Consider the following 18,899-nt stretch of genomic DNA (forward strand, 5'->3'; position numbering starts at 1 on the left):
CCCTTAAAGAACTCACAATCTGTTTGCAGGAGATGTATATGTGTAGGCACGCATATACACACATGCACAGAACTAATACCAGTTAGAGTACTCCAAGTAATTCACTAGAGGGATAAGCAAGTGCTGAGAGAAGATAAAAGTAAAAATTCATTCTGATTGAGAGTGTTAGGAACTAGGAAGGTTAATATTCAGATACAACTTAAGACAAATAGACTTTCTCTTTTTTTAAGATTTTATTTATTTATTCATGACAGACACAGAGGCAGAGACATAGGCAATGGGAGAAGCAGATCACAACCTGAGCTGAAGGCAGATGCTCAACCACTAAGCCACCCAAGCACTTCCAAACTATTGATTTCAATGGGGTGGTTGAGTAAAAGGGGTAAGAAACTAGAGTTTCAAAAGCTCATTAAAAAGTTATTTTTCCTGCAGAAAATTCAATTACAAGTTTTTTACATGTGTGCTTTGCCATAAAGCTAAAACAATAAAGTGTTTAATCAAAACTTAGAAAACAATAATCAAATGTTATAGAGAATAATAAAATAACACTTTAAGACCAGAACAAAATCAGTGAATTATAAACTATTATTTACAATCTGTTTTTTTAATCCTAAATTAAAATTACATGGTTTAAAAAAACACATACACGTATAAAATGAAAACAAAGAAAACCAGCATAGCTCCTGGCCTCAACTAGCTTGTAGACCCTCAGACAAAGTAGCTAACATGTTCTTAGGCAGCTCTTTTCTCAGGCACACAGTGCCAATATCTGATCAAGCTCACATTCTAACCAATTGGCATGGAATGCAATGAATGCAATGAATCAATGGAATTATATCCAATTCTCATTTTGAAAATTTAAGCTGTAAGAGAAATGCCATGTTTGAATAGCAACCATAACTTTACCAGATTTGTAAGTGCTTTCAAACATGTCACTTGGTGGATCCCCACTCACACTGCCTGCCTGTGGTAGGTAGACTTCTAAGATGGGCCCCCAATGATCCCTGCCTACTGATATTCACGTCTTCTGTAATCCCCTCCTCGTGAATGCAGACTGGACCTGGGGACTTGCCTCTAGCCAATAAAATAGGGCAAAGCAGTAGGATATCACTTCTGTGATTAGATTACAAAAGATCGTGACTTTTGTTTTGTTGGTAGACTCTCTCATTGGCTTTAAAGCTAGCTGCCATGTTAGACAGGCCACATGGCAAAGGAAGGAGGGCAGCTTTTGACCAATAGCCAGTGAGGAGCTGAGGTCCTCAGTCCAGTAACTAGAGAAGATCCGAATTCTTCCAACCATCATGTAAATGAACTTGGAAATAAATCTTTCCCCAGTTGAGCCTTCAGATTGCCTTGGCTGCAGCCAGTGAGAGACCCTGATGCAGAAGACTCAGATAACAATCTCTGGATTCCAGCGGAAAATTTTATTATAAACTTGTATTGTTCTAAGCTACCAAGTATTGGTTGGAGTAATTTGTTACACGGAGTAGGGAAGGAAAAACTTAACTTTCTTCCACTTCATTCCTAAGTTTTCCAGCTGAGACTCTGGAAATGAGACTGACAAAAACAGATTAACAAGAGAAAAACAAACAGAAGTTTATTAACATGTGCACTGAACTCGTGCACTAGAGCACTCGGTGATGGGCAACTCAAAGGGTGGTTAGAATTTGGGCTTATATAGAATCTTAACAAAGAACAATACTTTTTTTTTTTTTTTTTTTTTTTTTTTTTTTGAGAAATGACAAGACAAAGGAAAAGGACTTTGAGCTTCCAAGGCTGGCACATTGTGGGCAGGCAAATAATGATAGATAAGGGCAAAGTGGTAAGGTTTTTTTATGTAGATTTCTCTGCTGCCTGATAACAATCTAGAGTTATTTATCTCTGTTGATTGATTTTTTCTTTCTAGTAGAGCTGGAGGAAGGGGGACACCTTTATACATTTACTTCCTTCTTTAAGGCAAATAGGGAGAGGACAGAGAGCTTTTCTTGTATCTGCTTCTTCTCACTTGCCTTCAGCTCAAAGTAATCCTTATGCTAAAGTGAAATATTTTGGGGTGGCATATTCTGCTACCCTTCACCAGCAACAGATAATTAATGTGATAACTAATGTGTACTCTGTGATATAGTAGGAGATGTTTATATCTCCACTTTACAACCTGACAAATATGGCTCAGAGACATTAGATAACTAGTGTTCTGCAGTGAGAAGCTGGACCAGAATGATTGTGATTCTCAGCCAAGTAGAGTGGCATTGGTCCCTCACACTAGTGATCTTGCACACAAATGTGGCACATATGGACTGTGTGACAATGTCAATCTCTCGTTACTTTTCTTTCCTCTTTATCCACTAGTGCCCATTACATTAGTCACTACATTACATAATCAGTACATTATTAATCTACAATTGCGAGGAGTATTGGAAGATTCTGGGATGCTGTATTTGGATCAAGTTCACCTCGTTGTGTTTGGTGATAGCCATGCACCATATATTTGTGCTCTTGTGTAACAGTGCGGGAAATGAGGGTGTTGAGACCATAGATTCTGGAATCAGGCATGCTTAGATTCAAATATGTGCCATTTTATGGATATTTGTAATGTTACCAAATGCCTCTGTACATCAGTTTCTACATCTAAGAAACAGAAATAATAAAAATGGAGATTTTTACCTGGAAGTGTTATGAAGATTCCATCAGGTAACACGTAAAGCCCGGATACATAAATATCAAATGTCAGTTTCTCCTTGAGCCTGTCTGCCCTTCATGTGGCCAAAGATGTCCATGCATCTTGTTATTCTGAGAAACACTTGTCTATTGGAAAAGCCTGAGTATTTTAGAAGTTATAATTTTTAAAATTTTAACTTATGAGGACACCTGGGTGGCTCAGCCAGTTAAGTGCCTTCCTTTGACTCGGGTCATGATCCCAGGGTCCTGCTCAGTGGAGAGCCTGCTTCTCCCTCTCCTCCCTCATGCTCTCATGCTATCTCTGTCTCACTTTCTCTCAAATAAATAAATAAATAAAATCATAAAAAAGTTTTTAAACTTATAGCCCTCCTAAATTTATCTTTATTCCCAAATAACACTTTCTCAAAGCAATTGAAACTGAATGAATATCTGATGGGCCAAATGCCTCTAATTTTAAGGACTGTACAATCATAAATCATATGGACACTGAAGATCTTGCTGTAAATAAGAGTAGAGAATGCACAGACTAAGAATGTGGGCTCTGAAGTCAGTCTTCCTGGATCGAATTCTCTGCCAAATACTAGCTTGGTGACGTTGAGCTCTGCCATTTGACAAATGAATAATATAAGGGTACTTATTCATAGGGGAGTGTAGTGAGGATTGAATGAATTCAACTTTGTTATGTGCTGTTAAAAAGAAAGTTTAAATGATCTTATTAACTTTATTCAACAGTTCATGAATTGGGCAGCATCCTATCCAGCAGATAGAAAGGTGCTAAAGAGCTATACAAAATAAAAGAATTCTATAAGCAGAAGGGTTGGAACAGGAAGCCATACTAGGCCATAAAGTGGATAGTTAATGAAAGGTTATTTCCCTTTAGTGGATGACCAGGAGTCTATCAGGCAGATTACCTAATAAATGCTGACCCGACAATTCCTAATGGACTGGTTTAAGATTCCATTTCTCAGACACCTAAAACTCTGATTCAGTTTCAGTTTGGTGATGTGTTGCTTAGCATAAGCAACTCCATTTTAGGTCTGTTGTCTTATTTTTAAAGGTGTGTAGTACATGATCTTCAGCAGAAGAGTCGAAAAGCACACTTGTGAAGAGAAGTTTTGTTTTATAAGGTTTATTTGGGGTGTATACTTGGCATTTTGCCTGGAGGTAAATAATGTTTTTTTCTAGGCAGACTTTAATGGGTCTTGCTCAAAGCAATAGACATGAAGCCGCTTATGAAATCATACCTTATTTTGAATAGATTTAAAAATTGAATTATTGAGTTGTTCAAAACCCTGGCCTGTGAACTTCTAACCCCTATATAACCAATGAAACTGTCCAAAGACAAGATTTTAAAATTTAATTTGTCAAAGGTAGTTCTTTTTCAGTTTGCTTTGCTTTCTAAGAGGCAAGGGTAGACTCTGGTCAGAGTATTTCTTTTATCATGGCAAGGAAATGTTGAGTTACTCCTGTTGATCTCACTAACCCGACTGTAGCTCTCTAAGGAATCCGGTAGCTTTTCCTGAGAACATAGAGCCTGCCCGGCAGGGAGAGTAAAAAGTACGTCTGTCGCTCAGCCTCCTTTGTCAACAGCCAGCCTCTGGCCTTGGGAACCAAGTGGCAGCAGTTTGCAAATGTATATGCTTGGCGGAAGCCTGCCGATCCCTTTGTCCTTGAACCACGGGTGGCCTAATAGAGAAGCCTGAGTGTGTCATCCCTGACTACCCTAGTTTCCAGGAAGGAACACGATGGGTAACTTTTCCAATGATATCTAATGTGAACATTGAGAATTTAACCCATTCTCATTCTAGGTACAAGTAACTAGTTCTACGTGCTCTCCTACAAACCTACTGCTCAAACAGCCAGGTGGATACAGATTTTTTTTCAGTTGAAGTGTAATTGGCATATGATATTATCTTAGTTTCAGGTGTAAAACATGATACATTTATATACATTTGGAAGTGATCATCCAACTACCATCTGTCACCATACAAAGTTGCTACAATACTATTGACTATATTCTCTATGCCATGTATTATATCTCTGCGGCATTTGTTTTCCAACTGGAAGTTTATACCTTTGAATCTCCTTTCCCAATTTTGCTCATTTCCCCATCCTATTCCCCTCTGGCAACTTCCAGATTGTTTTTGGTATCTTTGAGTCAGTTCCTATTTTGTTTTTTGGATTCCACATATAAGTAAAATCATACAGTACTTGCCTTTCTCTGACTTATTCCACTTAGTAGGAAGGTCCATCCTACTAGGTCCATCCAAGTTGTTGCAACTGGTAAGATTTCTTTCTTTTTTATGGCTGAGCAATACTGTGTGCATGTGTTTATGTGTGTATATTTGTATGTGTGCCAAACATCTTCTTTATCCATTCATCTTTTTTTTTTTTTTTTTTTTTACAGATCCTGACGCAGGTTTATTTGTACAAATAGCACAGGAGGACACCAGGCCCATGCAGACAGAAGCCCAGGGGTCATACCAGTCCTTCCGTCCTCACACTGGCAGGCAGAAGCCTCTACACTGGAGCCTTTGTGGGGGCCTGGGCACCTTTGGGAGCCTGCGCTGCAGGAGTAGAAGCAGGAGCCAGAGCTGGGGTGGCAGCTGCAGCCTGGTCCTTGGTTTGAGCCTTGGCCTTGGCCTTTGGCCGGCAGAGCCTGAGACCTTTGGCAATGCAGGCACGAGCACGTTTCCCGACCTTGGGGTGAGTGATGTAGGCCAGTCGATTGAGCTTGCGGCTGCCGCCCTTTGGAATCTTGGGCTTAACCTCCTTGGGCTTGACAAGGGCCTTGATAGCCTCAGCACGCGCAGTCATGGCCTTGGCATTGTTGGCCTGTATCTTCTTCAGGCCCTTCTTGTGCTTCTTGGCAAAGTGCATGTTCCTCAGGAACTTGGGGTCTACCCCCTTAAGAGATCCATATCTTTGTGACCGGGGTTTCTTGATGCCATTTCTGTGCCGTTTTCGTGACTGGTTGTGCATGGTGTGGTTCTTGGACTTGGCCATGTCTGCACCAAAGCCCGCAGCTCCCCCTATCCATTCATCTATTAATGGACAGTTAGGTTGTGTCCAAAGCTTGGCTATTATAAATCAAGCTGCAATGAACATAGGAGTGTATATATCCTTTTGAATTAGAGTTTTCATTTTCTTCAGGTAAATACTCAGAAGTGGAATTGCTGAATCATATGGTAGTTCTGTTTTTAATTTTTTGAGGAACCTTCATACTGTTTTCCACAGGGGCTGCACTAGTTTGCATTCCCACCAACAGTGCACGAGGGCTCCCTTTTCTCCATATCCTCATCATCACTTGTTATTTTTGTCTTTTTGACTTTAGCCATTCTAACAGGTGTGGGATGTTATGTCATTGTGGTTTTGATTTGCATTTTCCCCATGAATGTAATATTGAGCGTCTATTCATGTCTATTGGCCTTCTGTATATCTTCTTTGGAGAAATGTCTATCCAGGTCTTCGCCTACTTTTTAATTGGGTTAATTTTTTTTGATATGCAGTTGTGTGGGTTCTTTATATATTTTGGATATTAACCCCTTGTCAGTTAAATCATTTGCAAATATTCTCTCCCATTCCATAGGCTGTCTTTTCTTTTTTTCTGGTTTCCTTTGCTGGAAACAGATGTCACACCAGTTTTGAAGGCTGAGCTTCTGCAGAGTGTGGACAAGTGTTTCTAATCCTCTTTTGTGTCACCTCCCACCTCCTGACTCTTACAACTTTCCTCTTGGCTGGTTTATTACAACTCCTTTGGAAAGTGATCAAATCAACACTATTACTTTTACTGTATCCTAATGACTAGAAATTTTTCTGCCAAATTGTTTCATGGATGTGTTTCCCCTTGTCCAAGGGCTTAGGAAGCACATCCATGGAAAAAGAGATGAAGCTATTTCCCATCAGTGGGTATAGTTTCATGCTCTGCGATGCCATCTTCAACAACACATGATCTCCAGAAAAGTCATTTTGGGGGAGCTCACTCTATTTCTACTTTGTTTTGAACTTAGCTGTGAGTAAAATGCCTTTCTTTTCCACCCCTCCCTGAGGCAGACAGTAGAAGGATTCACCAATCCCTCACTACTTTCTAATCTGGGCATAATGAACAGATGTACTTTCCCAACTGCTCGAGTGTAGATTTGGTCTTGTAATTCACCAAGGCTAATGAAATAGGAATAGAAGTGGTATGTGTAGAAAGGGGTGGGAAGAAAACTTTTCCTCTGTCACCTTAGGTTCTGAAGGTTGGGGAGATGCAAATTAGCTGACAACAGACCAGGAGAGAAGACAAGGTTTCTTCAGATCTGCATGAATACAGAGGCAGGTGGCAATTATCAGTCACCTGCTGAATAGCTGGAAGCAAATATTGATATAGCAAAAATGTGTGGGAGGAGGTGAGAGCTTCAATGGAAAATGGGAGAGACTCTACTGGGTTCTTTAATGCCACTGGAGAGCTGAATTCACACTTCCCAGGGCTAAAGGTCAGTCTTTTTCCTCACAGAAAACTCCCTTGGCAGGGATTGATGGCAACTGTGTTTTGGGGGAGTATCTGCTTAAGTGTAGGCAATGCTTCTTTCTGTGGCTACCGATTGTTCAGATGGGTTTCAGTTAAAAGTAATTTTAGTCTCTTCAAAAGCACCTAACTGCTGGCGCAAGACCTCCTTCCTGGCCATGCAGATTGTGGGAGTGAATGCCTGGTCTGCAGGTGCATGGCTGAGTCATCCTAAGGGCACAGGAAGCTTGAAGAACATCTAGGCTACAGCAGACTCCATGTGGAACACAAACCAACCGACTCAGCTTAGTTTAAGCCACCAAAATGTATTGTTTGCAACTTCTTTGAACACACCTACCAATGAAAGATTAGTTCTTAAAGTTTCCAGTTGGCAAATTTGTCTTATAATTCAATTTCTTACCTTCCAGATTAAGAATAAGTTCTTAGTAACTATAAGGCTAATGCTCTTCTTGATCACATACCTTCCTCTGACTTAAAATATTCAAAATTTAAAAGAAATGCTATAATGTAAATAATATAATTTGTATTCTTCAGGAATGGTGAGAGGTTCCTATATGTTTGTATGTTTGCTCTCAAACTGTATTTAACAAGTGATGGATTAATGTTTGGATGTAACAAACCCTTAGTCTACAGGTAACCTTTTCTTGCTATTACATGAGCTGGAAACAGGCCCTTGCCTGAAATGGGGCTTGCTATTTGGCCACTGGAGGTTTTTACTTAGCCTTAAAGCCTTTGCTGCTGTGAGACTTCTGTTCAGTTGTGAGTGAGCTCAGTGGGACTGCATTATTCATTCATTCATTCATTCATTCACTCATTCATCCCACAAACAGTTCTATAAATGGTCACTATATGCCAGCCATTGAGTTAGGCTATTGGTTACTTGTGAGTAATAAGAGAAACCCTCTGACCTCCAGGCATTCAAAATTTAGGAAAGGAGACTGTCACGTAGACTGATAATAATAATAATACAAGGTGGTGGTAAGCCTGGAGACAGTAGTTTGTGGAAGAACAAAGAATTGACAGCTGTCATCATCATCTCAGGTATATGTGTGAGGGAATGAACAAAGAAGCCTTCTTAGAGGACATGATACCTATCTGAAAAAAAAAGAAAAGAAAAGAAACCATCCTTTAGGAGAGGAGGGCTGGGGCTGAGTGAGCAAGGGAAACCGTTTAGTCATTATGGATGTACCCAATTAGTGTAGGTACAAGATTGTGGGATGGGGTAAGCATATATTAAGGCAGAAGGAATGATAACGGGCAGAAGACAGATAGTGTAGAGACAGATTTTGCTTGCTCCATAAATTGTCAAAGGTCCAGAAAGGATTAAGCAGAAAGGTAGGTAATCTGTAGGCATTCTGGGTGGTAGTGGGGGCAGAGAAACTAGGGGGAAAGAGAAGGGACAAATCTCTCAGGGATATCTTGGCTCTTCTGAGTAGTTAGAGCAAGGTGTACTCTTACTTGTAGTGGGCTGGTGGTTGGTCTCTGGGGTCAGTAGCATTGGTGGCCTTTCCAGGCTTCCGTGGTTTGGAGGATCATAGGTAGAACGTAATTACTGAACTTAAGTAATTAAAAACTTAATCACTACAAATTAATTCTAGCCTTCATTCACTTACGCTGCATGGCCATACCAGTGTATTGCTGACAAATGGCTGTAGTCCAGTAAAAGCATACCAGGAAAGAGTTCTCTGGATCTCTTGTGTTCCTTGTGACCTGTGAACCAAGCCACTGACAGTTCCAGTTCTTGGTCTGGACTATCTTTGCAAAGGTGTTTGCATAGGAAATAGACTTGGAAGATGGCCACAGTGTTTCTCTCCCCAGAGCTGAGGGCAGATTTGTTTGCTGTTGGGTATAATATCATCTCTCTCTGGGGCTAATGATTTGGCAGGTTTTGGTTTGTTTGTTTGTTTTAAGGTATTATTTATTTATTCATGAGAGATACACAGGGAGAGGCAGAGACATAGGCAGGGGGAGAAGCAGGCGTCTCACTGGGAGCCTGATGCAGGACTCAATCCCAGGACCCCAGGATCACGACCTGAGCCAAAGGCGGACGCTCAACCACTGAGCCACCCAAGTGCCCCAGGGCAGGTTTGCTTTAAAAAAAAAAAAAAAAGAAAAGGTTTCCTGAGCTTGGAACTCTTCAGCTTTATTGCAAATCCATTCCATGTGCAACATGCCCTTAAGCCACCTTCATTTATGACTACAGCAAGATTTAGGAGATTAGAGCATTGATATGAACATGAAAGTTCATGCTGCCTGTTGTGCTAGCACACATAGAGTCTTTTGTCTCAAACCCAGAGGCTCATGTCTTTACTATCATACGTGAAACTGTGGAAGCCAAGATTGTGCATGTCAGGTAAAAATCTCAGACTCTTCACAGTTCTTGACAGGATTTTGGAGTAGGAGCCAAACTGCCGCAGGATCATCATAAGGATGCCTTTGACCAATGCAGCTGCAGTTAGACATTGTCTGGGCAGATTGACTTTCTGGTTTTCCCACTACCTGCTATATATTGATAATAAACCTGACAAGCTTCTATCACTCAGAAAGTCATTGTTCATGGAATTGATTATATTTACAATTTGACAAGTATGTACCAGTTAAAAAACATAAGGACATAAAGTAAAGATCTAATTATATTTTGTTCAAATTCTTTTTGATTTTTTTTTAAATTTATGATAGTCACACACACACACACACACACACACACACACACACACACACAGAGGCAGAGACACAGGCAGAGGGAGAAGCAGGCTCCATGCACCGGGAGCCTGACGTGGGATTCAATCCCGCGTCTCCAGGATCACGCCCTGGGCCAAAGGCAGGCACTAAACCACTGCGCCACCCAGGGATCCCTCAAATTCTTTTTGAGTTCAATTTTTCCTCCATTTCTGTTCAAAGTTTAGATGAGTAGATAAATAAATATTTATAAAAATTAAAAATTAAGATATATGTACATTTGCCATTTTGCTTTTCATATTAGAAGTTGAAAGAATAGGTTGAATTGAGCATGGGCTGGAGATCTGTGAAAAGCAGATTTTCCTTTAACATTAACAGTCACTAAAATATACCAAGGAAAATATGCAACAATGGAATATATGAGACTTGTTTTGTGTTGTTACACTTTTCTTTGGGAGAAATTCTGGGCTTATGAAAGAGAATGAAATAAACATTAGCTTATTGGAGAGGCATCAAAATATTTGGATAAGAGCACAGATGATGGAGATAAGCTGCCTGTATTTGAATTCCGGCTCTGTCACTTACTAGCTGTGTGCTCTTAAGCCAGTTACTTCTCTATGCCTCAGTTTACTCATTTGTAAGATGGGGATAATAGTACATAACTCATAGGGTTTTTGTGAGAACTGAGTATATACACATAACTGTGATTAGAACAGTGTCTGGCATAAGAGCACACCATGAGTGTTTAGCATTATTACATATTTTTATTGTTGGTGTGTAAACTAAGACCACTGTTTCATATCACTACTAAGAATAAGACTTCAAATAGCCATTATTTAATTTCTTCTCCTCCCATTTAAAAAATTGTTAACTTGCTTACAAATAACTACCGGTATGGGCTCTCTGGCATATAGCTCTCGGGCATTCTAAATATTCCATGATGAGTATGTTGGGCCAAATAGATAAAACAGTAGTTAGTTTCCTTTATAGAGTTGAGGGGTTTTGACCCTAATAACCTATCATTCAATACAGTTTGATTGAATATCTATGTGCAAAATTATATTCTGGACATCTTTAGTTCAAAAAGGTTGTTTCCTATGAACTAGCAGAAACCCTCTTTATTAGCTCTGATGGCATAGAGAGCACTGGGTTGATAGTGTAAGTAATTATTTTGTGATTCATAATTATAGGGTTTTAGGTCCTGCTCCCCGTATATTTCAGAATACCTACTGCTTTATCTTTAACTGGTTGATTAAGAGTCAGCATGTTCTTATTTATTTTTAGGATTTGAGGAACTCTTTGATCAGAAACCTTTTTTTTTAAATTTATTTTGCAACCTAACTTCCTCTCTGGGTCTCATATGGCATAGTCTATATTTTAACCCTGGCTTCCTTCCTTTCTGCATTTTATAGTGTCTGACTCTGCAGGACTATTTACCCAGTAAATGGTGTTCACTGATCGGTAATCTATGATTTCAGTTATTCTGGAACAAATTTAGAACTACTGCATGTATAGATCCTTGACAACAGCCTGGCATGAAAATCCTGAAGGACATCCTTTAAAAAAAGTTAGGTAGATAGATCAGTTGATCGATCAGATACTTTGTAAGTAAAATCTTGCTTAATAATGTGAAATTGTACTTAAATTGTAAGTAAATTGTACTTACTTTGTAAGTAAAATCTCGCTTAATAATGTGAAATTGTACTTAAAGCACCCAGCTGTTAGGATTCCAATAGCTATAAGAGCAGCTCAATTGTCAAACCCAAGAATTATGAGTAATATATACAATGTTTTATGCTGGGTTAGGTCTAAGGTTATATGTAGATGTTGCTTAGCCTAATATTTCCCCCAAGGCAAACTGTAGCAATTTAGGCCAAACTGGAAAGTTTAATTCTGTTGGCACCTGAAGCAGAGGTTAAGGCATTAAACATTTGGAATTTATAGGGGGAAAAAAAGGCCACAGCAAGTTACATTTCTCAACCATTTTTGTACATTTTAATTATGTCAAAAATAATTTTAACCACTTTGTTTTCCTTATAAGAAGTACACAGTGATTTAAAAAGAGCATAGTCTTTTTATCTATATCAATATGTAAAAGGACATTTGTACACAGGCATCGTTCCTACAACTTCCCCAGACTATTAGGCTGATGTTTATTCTCCAATGTTCTGCGATACTGGTGGGATCTGTTTTCTATTTACAGTGGTGAGGTATTTTGAAAAATTGTCTAGTTCCATTTCCTTGTTTTTATAGACAGTGAAAGAAAGGCTCAGAGACATAAAATTAACCCACTTAGAGTCATTGAAAAATAAGAAAGAATAATGTAAAATCACACCACTAGGAAAGATTCCTTCATAATTAATTTGAAAATTCCATGTCTAATCTGGAACTAAATATATCCTGTAAAAGAAAATTCCTTGAATACCATGGATAATGCATTCTAATATCTAACAACCTTCTCGTCAGAAGTGTCATTCTTGAGTGTAATAACCTCTTTTCATGCAAATTAAGCTTATTTCCCCTTGTTCGATGCTTAATAGAGATGGATGATAGTCACTTCAATATTACAGTCACATACATGTGTATTAAAATATTTTTCAATATTAACTTATTCTCCATTATTTTCTTTGCATGCACTAAAGAATCCAACATCTTTAATTTTTTAGCTTGTCTTTGTTTCCCTTTTCCAGTTGCTGAGCCAGAAATCTGGATATCATGATTCACTCCTCTATTTTTTTTCTTCACTTTCACCTCCAATGAATTACTAAGGCCCTTTTACTTTTACTTTCCAAATAGTCCTCGATGCTCCCAACTTTAGTGTCTCTACTCTAATTTAAGCCACAATCATTTCTCACCTTGGTTATCACTCTTTATCTGATCCATTAGTCAACAATTACTGTGAAAAGAAGCAACTCCCAAATCTTCGTTGTTTAGCAAAGCAAATATTTATTTCGTACTAATCTTACATGAGGTCTGCAGGTTAACCTTGGGTTTCTCTAGGATTGGCAAGGCTCCACCTATCTTCTCATTCTGGGAAACAGGCTGAAGAAGCAGCCCTTATCTGGGGTTTACTAGTCTCATGGTCAAGGGTAGAAAAACAAGGCAGATAGAGCCATATCACACAAACTTAAAGCTTCTGCTTGGCAGAAGCATATGTCATGTCCACTAAGATTCTGTTGGCCAAAGTGAATTTCTTGGCCAAGCTCAAAGTCTTTGGGATCAGGAAACATACTGTGCCCACAGATGAATGTGACAAGTGTAGAGAGGGAATAAACATTATGAACAAATAATGAATCTGCCACATTTGGTAACCTATGCCTATGGTGAGTTGCTCTCCAATTCAACCTCCACCCTATCTATCTCACAAACAGGATCCCACAATACTCCACAGCCTTGGGATTATTAAAAGCTGGGGTGAGGAAAGAATTAGCAATCTCCTCTCTGTATTTATTGAGAGATCAATAAAATTATCTGGAAGAGGAGAGGAAAAGGAAAGCATCCTTGACGCTGAGCGTTCCAGAGAATAAGCAACTGAATGCTCTACTGACTAGTTTCTTCTTTTTCTAATACTGTAGAACTGTGCAGACAGCTTTTTATTAGAGTGTCTCAGTTGTAGCACAATGATTTGTTTTATTGTCCATATCTCCCTTACCCTGTACAACTGTGAACTTCTTGTCAGCAGAAATCATCTCTTTCATCTTTGATTACCCAGCACTTAGCACCGTACCTTGAACATAGTAGGCACTCAAAACACTTGAGGGCCATGTGCTTGTTTTCAAAAAAGTCCAGTTTATATCACTGGGTCCTTTTGATGATTCTGCTAGTCTGAGACCAATGGACAGTGGCTGGCAAACTGACTGTAATTATCTAGATCTTGTCCCATGAACATTCTGGAACCACTACTTGTCTAAGCTCTTGTTGAAGTGTCCTTATTTCCTCTCCTCACTTCAAAAAATCACTGCTTCTCCAACTCATTTAGATATTTAAAATATTGGTATGTTTTCCTAATCTGGCAGCATCTGTGAACTTAAAGGAACTCATTATTCTACCCTTCTTACGAATACTTAATACCACGTCCAAACTTGACCTTTGATTTGCATATTCGACAGTCCAGCTTTAGAATTTAATCCACATGTTCTCCATTTCTTACAAGATAAAAGGTTGAGTGTCTTACTGAGTTTCTCATTCCAGGCCCTTCACACCCCATTGCCCCCTCCGTGTGTAGCTTTCTCGCCCTGTACCTCCCTCCACATGCCACAAGCCTCTGCCAATTATGTCTCTTTGCCTTTCTGCAAACACATTCTGCTCTTCCACACCTCTGGGCTTTGCTTTTGCTGATCCCATTTGCTGGGAAGCTCTCCTCCTTTGCCTCTTCTAGGAAAATCCTACTCATATTTCAAGGTTATACTCTGTGAAGAGGTCACTAAATCTACCTTTAGTGCTAGATAGTTGTCAAATGGATAAATGAATCAATGAATGAGTTCTTTGCGTGACAGCTGAGATTTATTTCATATTAATTTGCAACTTCTATATTCTATAGGGGCTATAACTTTATTTTAAAAATTGTTTTGATTTGGGATTTGGATTAATCAATTCTATTTGTCCTTTTCGTATTCTAATTCTTTAGTCACCTTTTTTCAGTAACATAATGAAAATTTAATGGCATATTTTTTTAGGTAGTCCTCATTTTTCTTCACATAGGTTATCTTAATTTTATAAGCTGTTTATAAGCTCAGTGCTGGTTGAAGCTCTTGTGTTTATTTATTTTTGTACACATTTAGTTTCCATCTTCTGAAAACTCAAAACCTAAAATGGACATCATTCTTTCTTAAAAGTCTTAATATGATAGATATGCCTGTAATATTGTATGGATTTCAAGGAAATACCAAATATATCTCTCTTTTAGAATTGCAGATGGGTTATTATTATAAAAAATAAAAGGAAAATATAGAATCTTTTAAGAAGATGGGATAAGAGGAAGGAATCAGTATCTGACTTACACTCCAGCAGAGAAGCTGATGACCGGGTAACAAAAAGAGAACTTCTGGAAGTCTCAGTTCCGATTGAGACATCTTATGCCTGAATTCTGGAACCAAACACTCTTGGTCTGAATTTCAGCTCCACTCCTTTGCTGGAGCAAGTGATTGAAGCTCTTGCTGTAAATTTCCTAAGCTGTAAGATTGGGGGTAATAGCAATGTGCACATCACAGGGTCGTTATGGGGACCAAATGAGTTAATATACGTAAAAGACTTAAAACAGTGCTGGGCACATTTAAGTGCAATTAAAGCGTTATTGGTTCTGCTTTGAAGTTTCTTCCACTTTTTAAAAAAGTTGGAATAAAAAAATCCTCAGTCTTACATTTCTGTTAGAAATGTTACATTCTGTTTTAACTGGGAAAACAAAACAGTGTGAAGCCTTGAGATTTGGAATAGATGCAGCTAACGACCCTACCTTCCCTTCATTTTCGCCCCTCTCCCACCCACAACCTTTTGAGTATGCTGCCCTCTGGTGGTCAACCAGAAGCGTTATATGGCTCACTCAGTTTGATTCCTGCCATAATCTTCCTTGTCTCCCCCTTCCTGTAATTTAAATGTTAGTTTAGCCGAAGTTAAAGTATTTTCCTCTGGGCATTACTTAAAACGCAGTTGTTAAATCACAGAAACGTATAGATTTCAACAATTGAGTGATAATTAAATACAGTAATTTTGGGGGAATGGTTAAAAATTATTAAAAATTAATGTAAGCAATTGTAAAATGCACTGCCAGTCTTTTTATTAATATGCTTGAAAGTCATATAAATAGTAGCCAAGTATCTTGTTTGATCTGAGGATCAAGTAGATACCTCTTTGACATTGGTTTAGGCAATCCTTTTAGAAAAAAATAATTGTCAATGCTGGTACAGATGTTATATTTCACATTGAAATTTAAAATCTTATATTAAAATTTTATTATTTTGGCAAAATGTTATCCAGAATTGAGGAGACAAAAATTGTAGTTATTAAAATTAGAACTTATGGATATGTACAAGTCTATGCATATTATAGGTTTTGCTTTTTTTTTATTATTATTATCAAAGCATCTTTCGTCAATGCCCAAACTGCCTAAGCCCTATTTCTTTAAGAATCTCATTTCACAGGCATATATTTCCAAAGAGTGTTATCGAAAACCGTTCTTTGCTAATTCTTTAGAAAATTTCCAAAACTCTGGAATGTAGCTTGATAAAGTCAGTTCATCTCTGCTGTATGAACTGTTATGTAATTTCCAGCACCAAAAAAGGAACATCAGAAGATCAGTGACTATTTATTTACACATTTGTTATTGTTTCTACTTGAGAATAAAGAATGAGTTTGAACTCTAAAAGCTGAGCCTGCAGGAAGCCCCATCAGTCTCTCCACACTTCTGCTGTCATTCCTATTGTAGGGGAAACATTATTCAAACCACAGGCACCAAACTCCCAGGTAACTGAAACCAGCAGGAAGCTCTGTTTGATATCAAGTATGTTCTTTATCAACCTTTTTGTTGTGATGGGAAGAAATGAACTAACTTTACTTTTATCTTGCCCTGTTTTAACATAACCCAGTAGGTGAAAGCTTTATTGGTGTGCCTTGGTGAAACTCTTTGATATATACTGACTTTGCTGTCGTAAATTTTCCATATAAAAAAATTAATGTTTCTTTCATCCATCTGTATCAACCAGAAAGTATTTCGTGTTCATATGTTTTTATTAAAAGTGTATTTAAAATTTTGCTAGTAGGAATTACCATGGAAAACACAACTTGATTTTTCTTATTAGAATCTGGTGACAGAAACCCTTTTGCCTTCAAAAGACGGAGATCCAGACGTAACAATGTGATCCTGCACTTTGGGGTCAATGTTGTAGGCTCTGCTGAATATTTAGTCTCAGTGCTTTTCTGTATTAGAAGGACTTGTGTAAGACAAGAAAATGAAGTTTCTTTATTTGTTTCCTCCACAAGTAGTTGGTTTTCAATGAGGAAGCTAGTGGTGCTTGTACTATGGAGTTCACTAACAAAGGTAATTCTAATGCTTGTTTTTGACACACCATTTAACCATATATGAAATCTACTCTGTTCTTTGTAGAATGCTATTTGTGTAATCTTGTTTGGATTCAGTGTCCATGTTTTCCAGGGGAAAAACCCAAAGAATAAACATAGAAGCTTGATGCAACACACAGATTTAGAATGATCTTAACCTCACGACTTTATCTTTTCTGTAGTGTTTTCTGTGAGGCACAGTCTATTTTGGATGTTGGGTTTGTTAGAGATCTCCAGATTTCAGATAACCTGAGGCAAGGAATTTAGACTCTAGCAAAAAGAAAAAAAGTAACATGAGGAAACTTTTACTATTTTATTTGAGCCCAACATTTAAGATTTTATAGTATTTTTCTCAATTTAAAACTTATAAGTAATTAGAATACTAATTATTTCAGGGCTTTTTTCATTCTGGTATTAGAGTTATTACATATATTTAAACACTTAAGGAACACCTGGGATGCCTGTGTGCCTCAGTGGTTTAGTGCCTGCCTTTGGCCCTGTGATCCTGGAGTCCCGGGATCGAATCCCACATCTGGCTCCCTGGGTGGAGCCTGCTTCTCCCTCTGCCTGTGTCTCTGTCTCTGTCCCTCTCTGTGTGTGTCTCTCATGAATAAATAAATAAAATCTTAAAAAAAAAAAAAACAAACACTTAATTTTCTCACACAGAACCATTGTAACCCCACAGTTCAGAATGAAGGTACTGAACAAATTTCCATTTGACATCACTACCAGAATATTTACAGTCTATTAAAGAAAAGGAATCATTACAAAGAAAGAGGAATGTTTTTGTTTTTTTTTTTTAATTGGATTTTTCATTTTAAAACAGACTGTCTCGGGACGCCTGGGTGGCTCAGCGGTTGAGCATCTGCCTTCAGCTCAGAGCATGATCCCGGGGTCTGGGATCGAGTCTCACATCGGGCTCCTCTCAGGGAGCCTGCTTCTCCCTCTACCTCTCTCTCTCTGTGTCTCTCATGAATAAATAAATAAAACCTTTAAAAAATAGACTGTTTCGATCTCTGTGGTATTGGCATTTGGGGATGAATAATTCTTTGTCGTAGGGGGCAGCCCTGTGCATTGCAGAATATTTAGCAGCATTCCTGGTCTCTTTTCCCAGATGCCAGTAAAGTCTCTTCCTCTTTGTTACAACCAAAACCATCTCTAGCCATTGCCTGATGTCCTCCTGAGGGACTAAATTCATGCCCCGCCCTCCAGCAGAACTGTTACTTTAAACAATAAACCGTGCTCCCCATTACTTTTCTTCCAACATCTCCAGTCAGGGGATTGCGTTTTCCACGACTTCCAAGACCACATGTTAAGATATATAATCACAAGCTCTGTGTCTTCTTAGTTTTCTACTTCTTTTCCATTCCTCACCTCTACCTGTAGCATATTTCCCTGTGAATTCATACATGTTGTAGCTAAATCTTCGTCTTATTATAGTGGCTCTCAAGGGAGGAACAAAGACTGAATGGGACAATGTAAAGTATATAGCCAGAGAGCCCAACAGACTGGTGTTTCTTTTCTTTTTTTTTTTTTTTTTTTAAGATTTTTATTTACTTATTCATGAGAGACAAAGAGAAAAAGAGAGAGAGAGAGGCTGACATACAGGCAGAAGGAGAAGCAGGCTCCATGCAGGGAGCTTGACGTGGACTCCATCCCGGGTCTCCAGGAACAGGCCCTGGGCTGGAGGTGGCGCTACACCACTGAGCCCCCCACCCCCACCCCTGTGTGTGGTTTCTGATTACTCTCTCTAAGCCTCAATTAGTTTGTCCTTGACAGGATGACCATGTGCTTCATAGGTGTCATAGAATTTCAAGAAGGAACAGAGCTTAAAGGAAACTAATTTGTAGGTCACTTACTTGTTGACAGGCATGAAGTAAGGGCTGTATTTAGGTGATCTCACTATGTATTTCCAACATCGAAGTCCCCATTATACATATAAAGAAACTGAGGTTCTGGAAAACTAAATAACTTCCAC

General features: G+C 38.6%; 1 protein-coding gene and 1 long non-coding RNA gene across 2 annotated transcripts in view; one reads left to right on the top strand and one right to left on the bottom strand.

The window, feature by feature from the left end:
* Nucleotides 1-5,068: 5,068 nt before the first annotated feature.
* Nucleotides 5,069-5,708, bottom strand: LOC112643769 (60S ribosomal protein L29-like). The gene has a single exon (XM_035709048.2). It carries the CDS (start codon nucleotides 5,683-5,685, stop codon nucleotides 5,200-5,202), a length of 486 nt encoding a protein of 161 aa, XP_035564941.1. The 5' UTR covers nucleotides 5,686-5,708; the 3' UTR covers nucleotides 5,069-5,199.
* A 1,286-nt stretch (nucleotides 5,709-6,994) lies between these two features.
* Nucleotides 6,995-18,899, top strand: part of LOC112643770 (uncharacterized) — a 39,463-nt gene continuing 27,558 nt past the window's right edge. The window contains exon 1 of the long non-coding RNA XR_003125880.2: nucleotides 6,995-7,157. This is a non-coding gene — a long non-coding RNA (uncharacterized LOC112643770). The remainder of the gene's footprint in view (nucleotides 7,158-18,899) is intronic.

This window comes from Canis lupus, chromosome 1, assembly GCF_003254725.2.
Source record: "Canis lupus dingo isolate Sandy chromosome 1, ASM325472v2, whole genome shotgun sequence".
NCBI classification, from domain to species: Eukaryota; Metazoa; Chordata; class Mammalia; order Carnivora; family Canidae; genus Canis; species Canis lupus.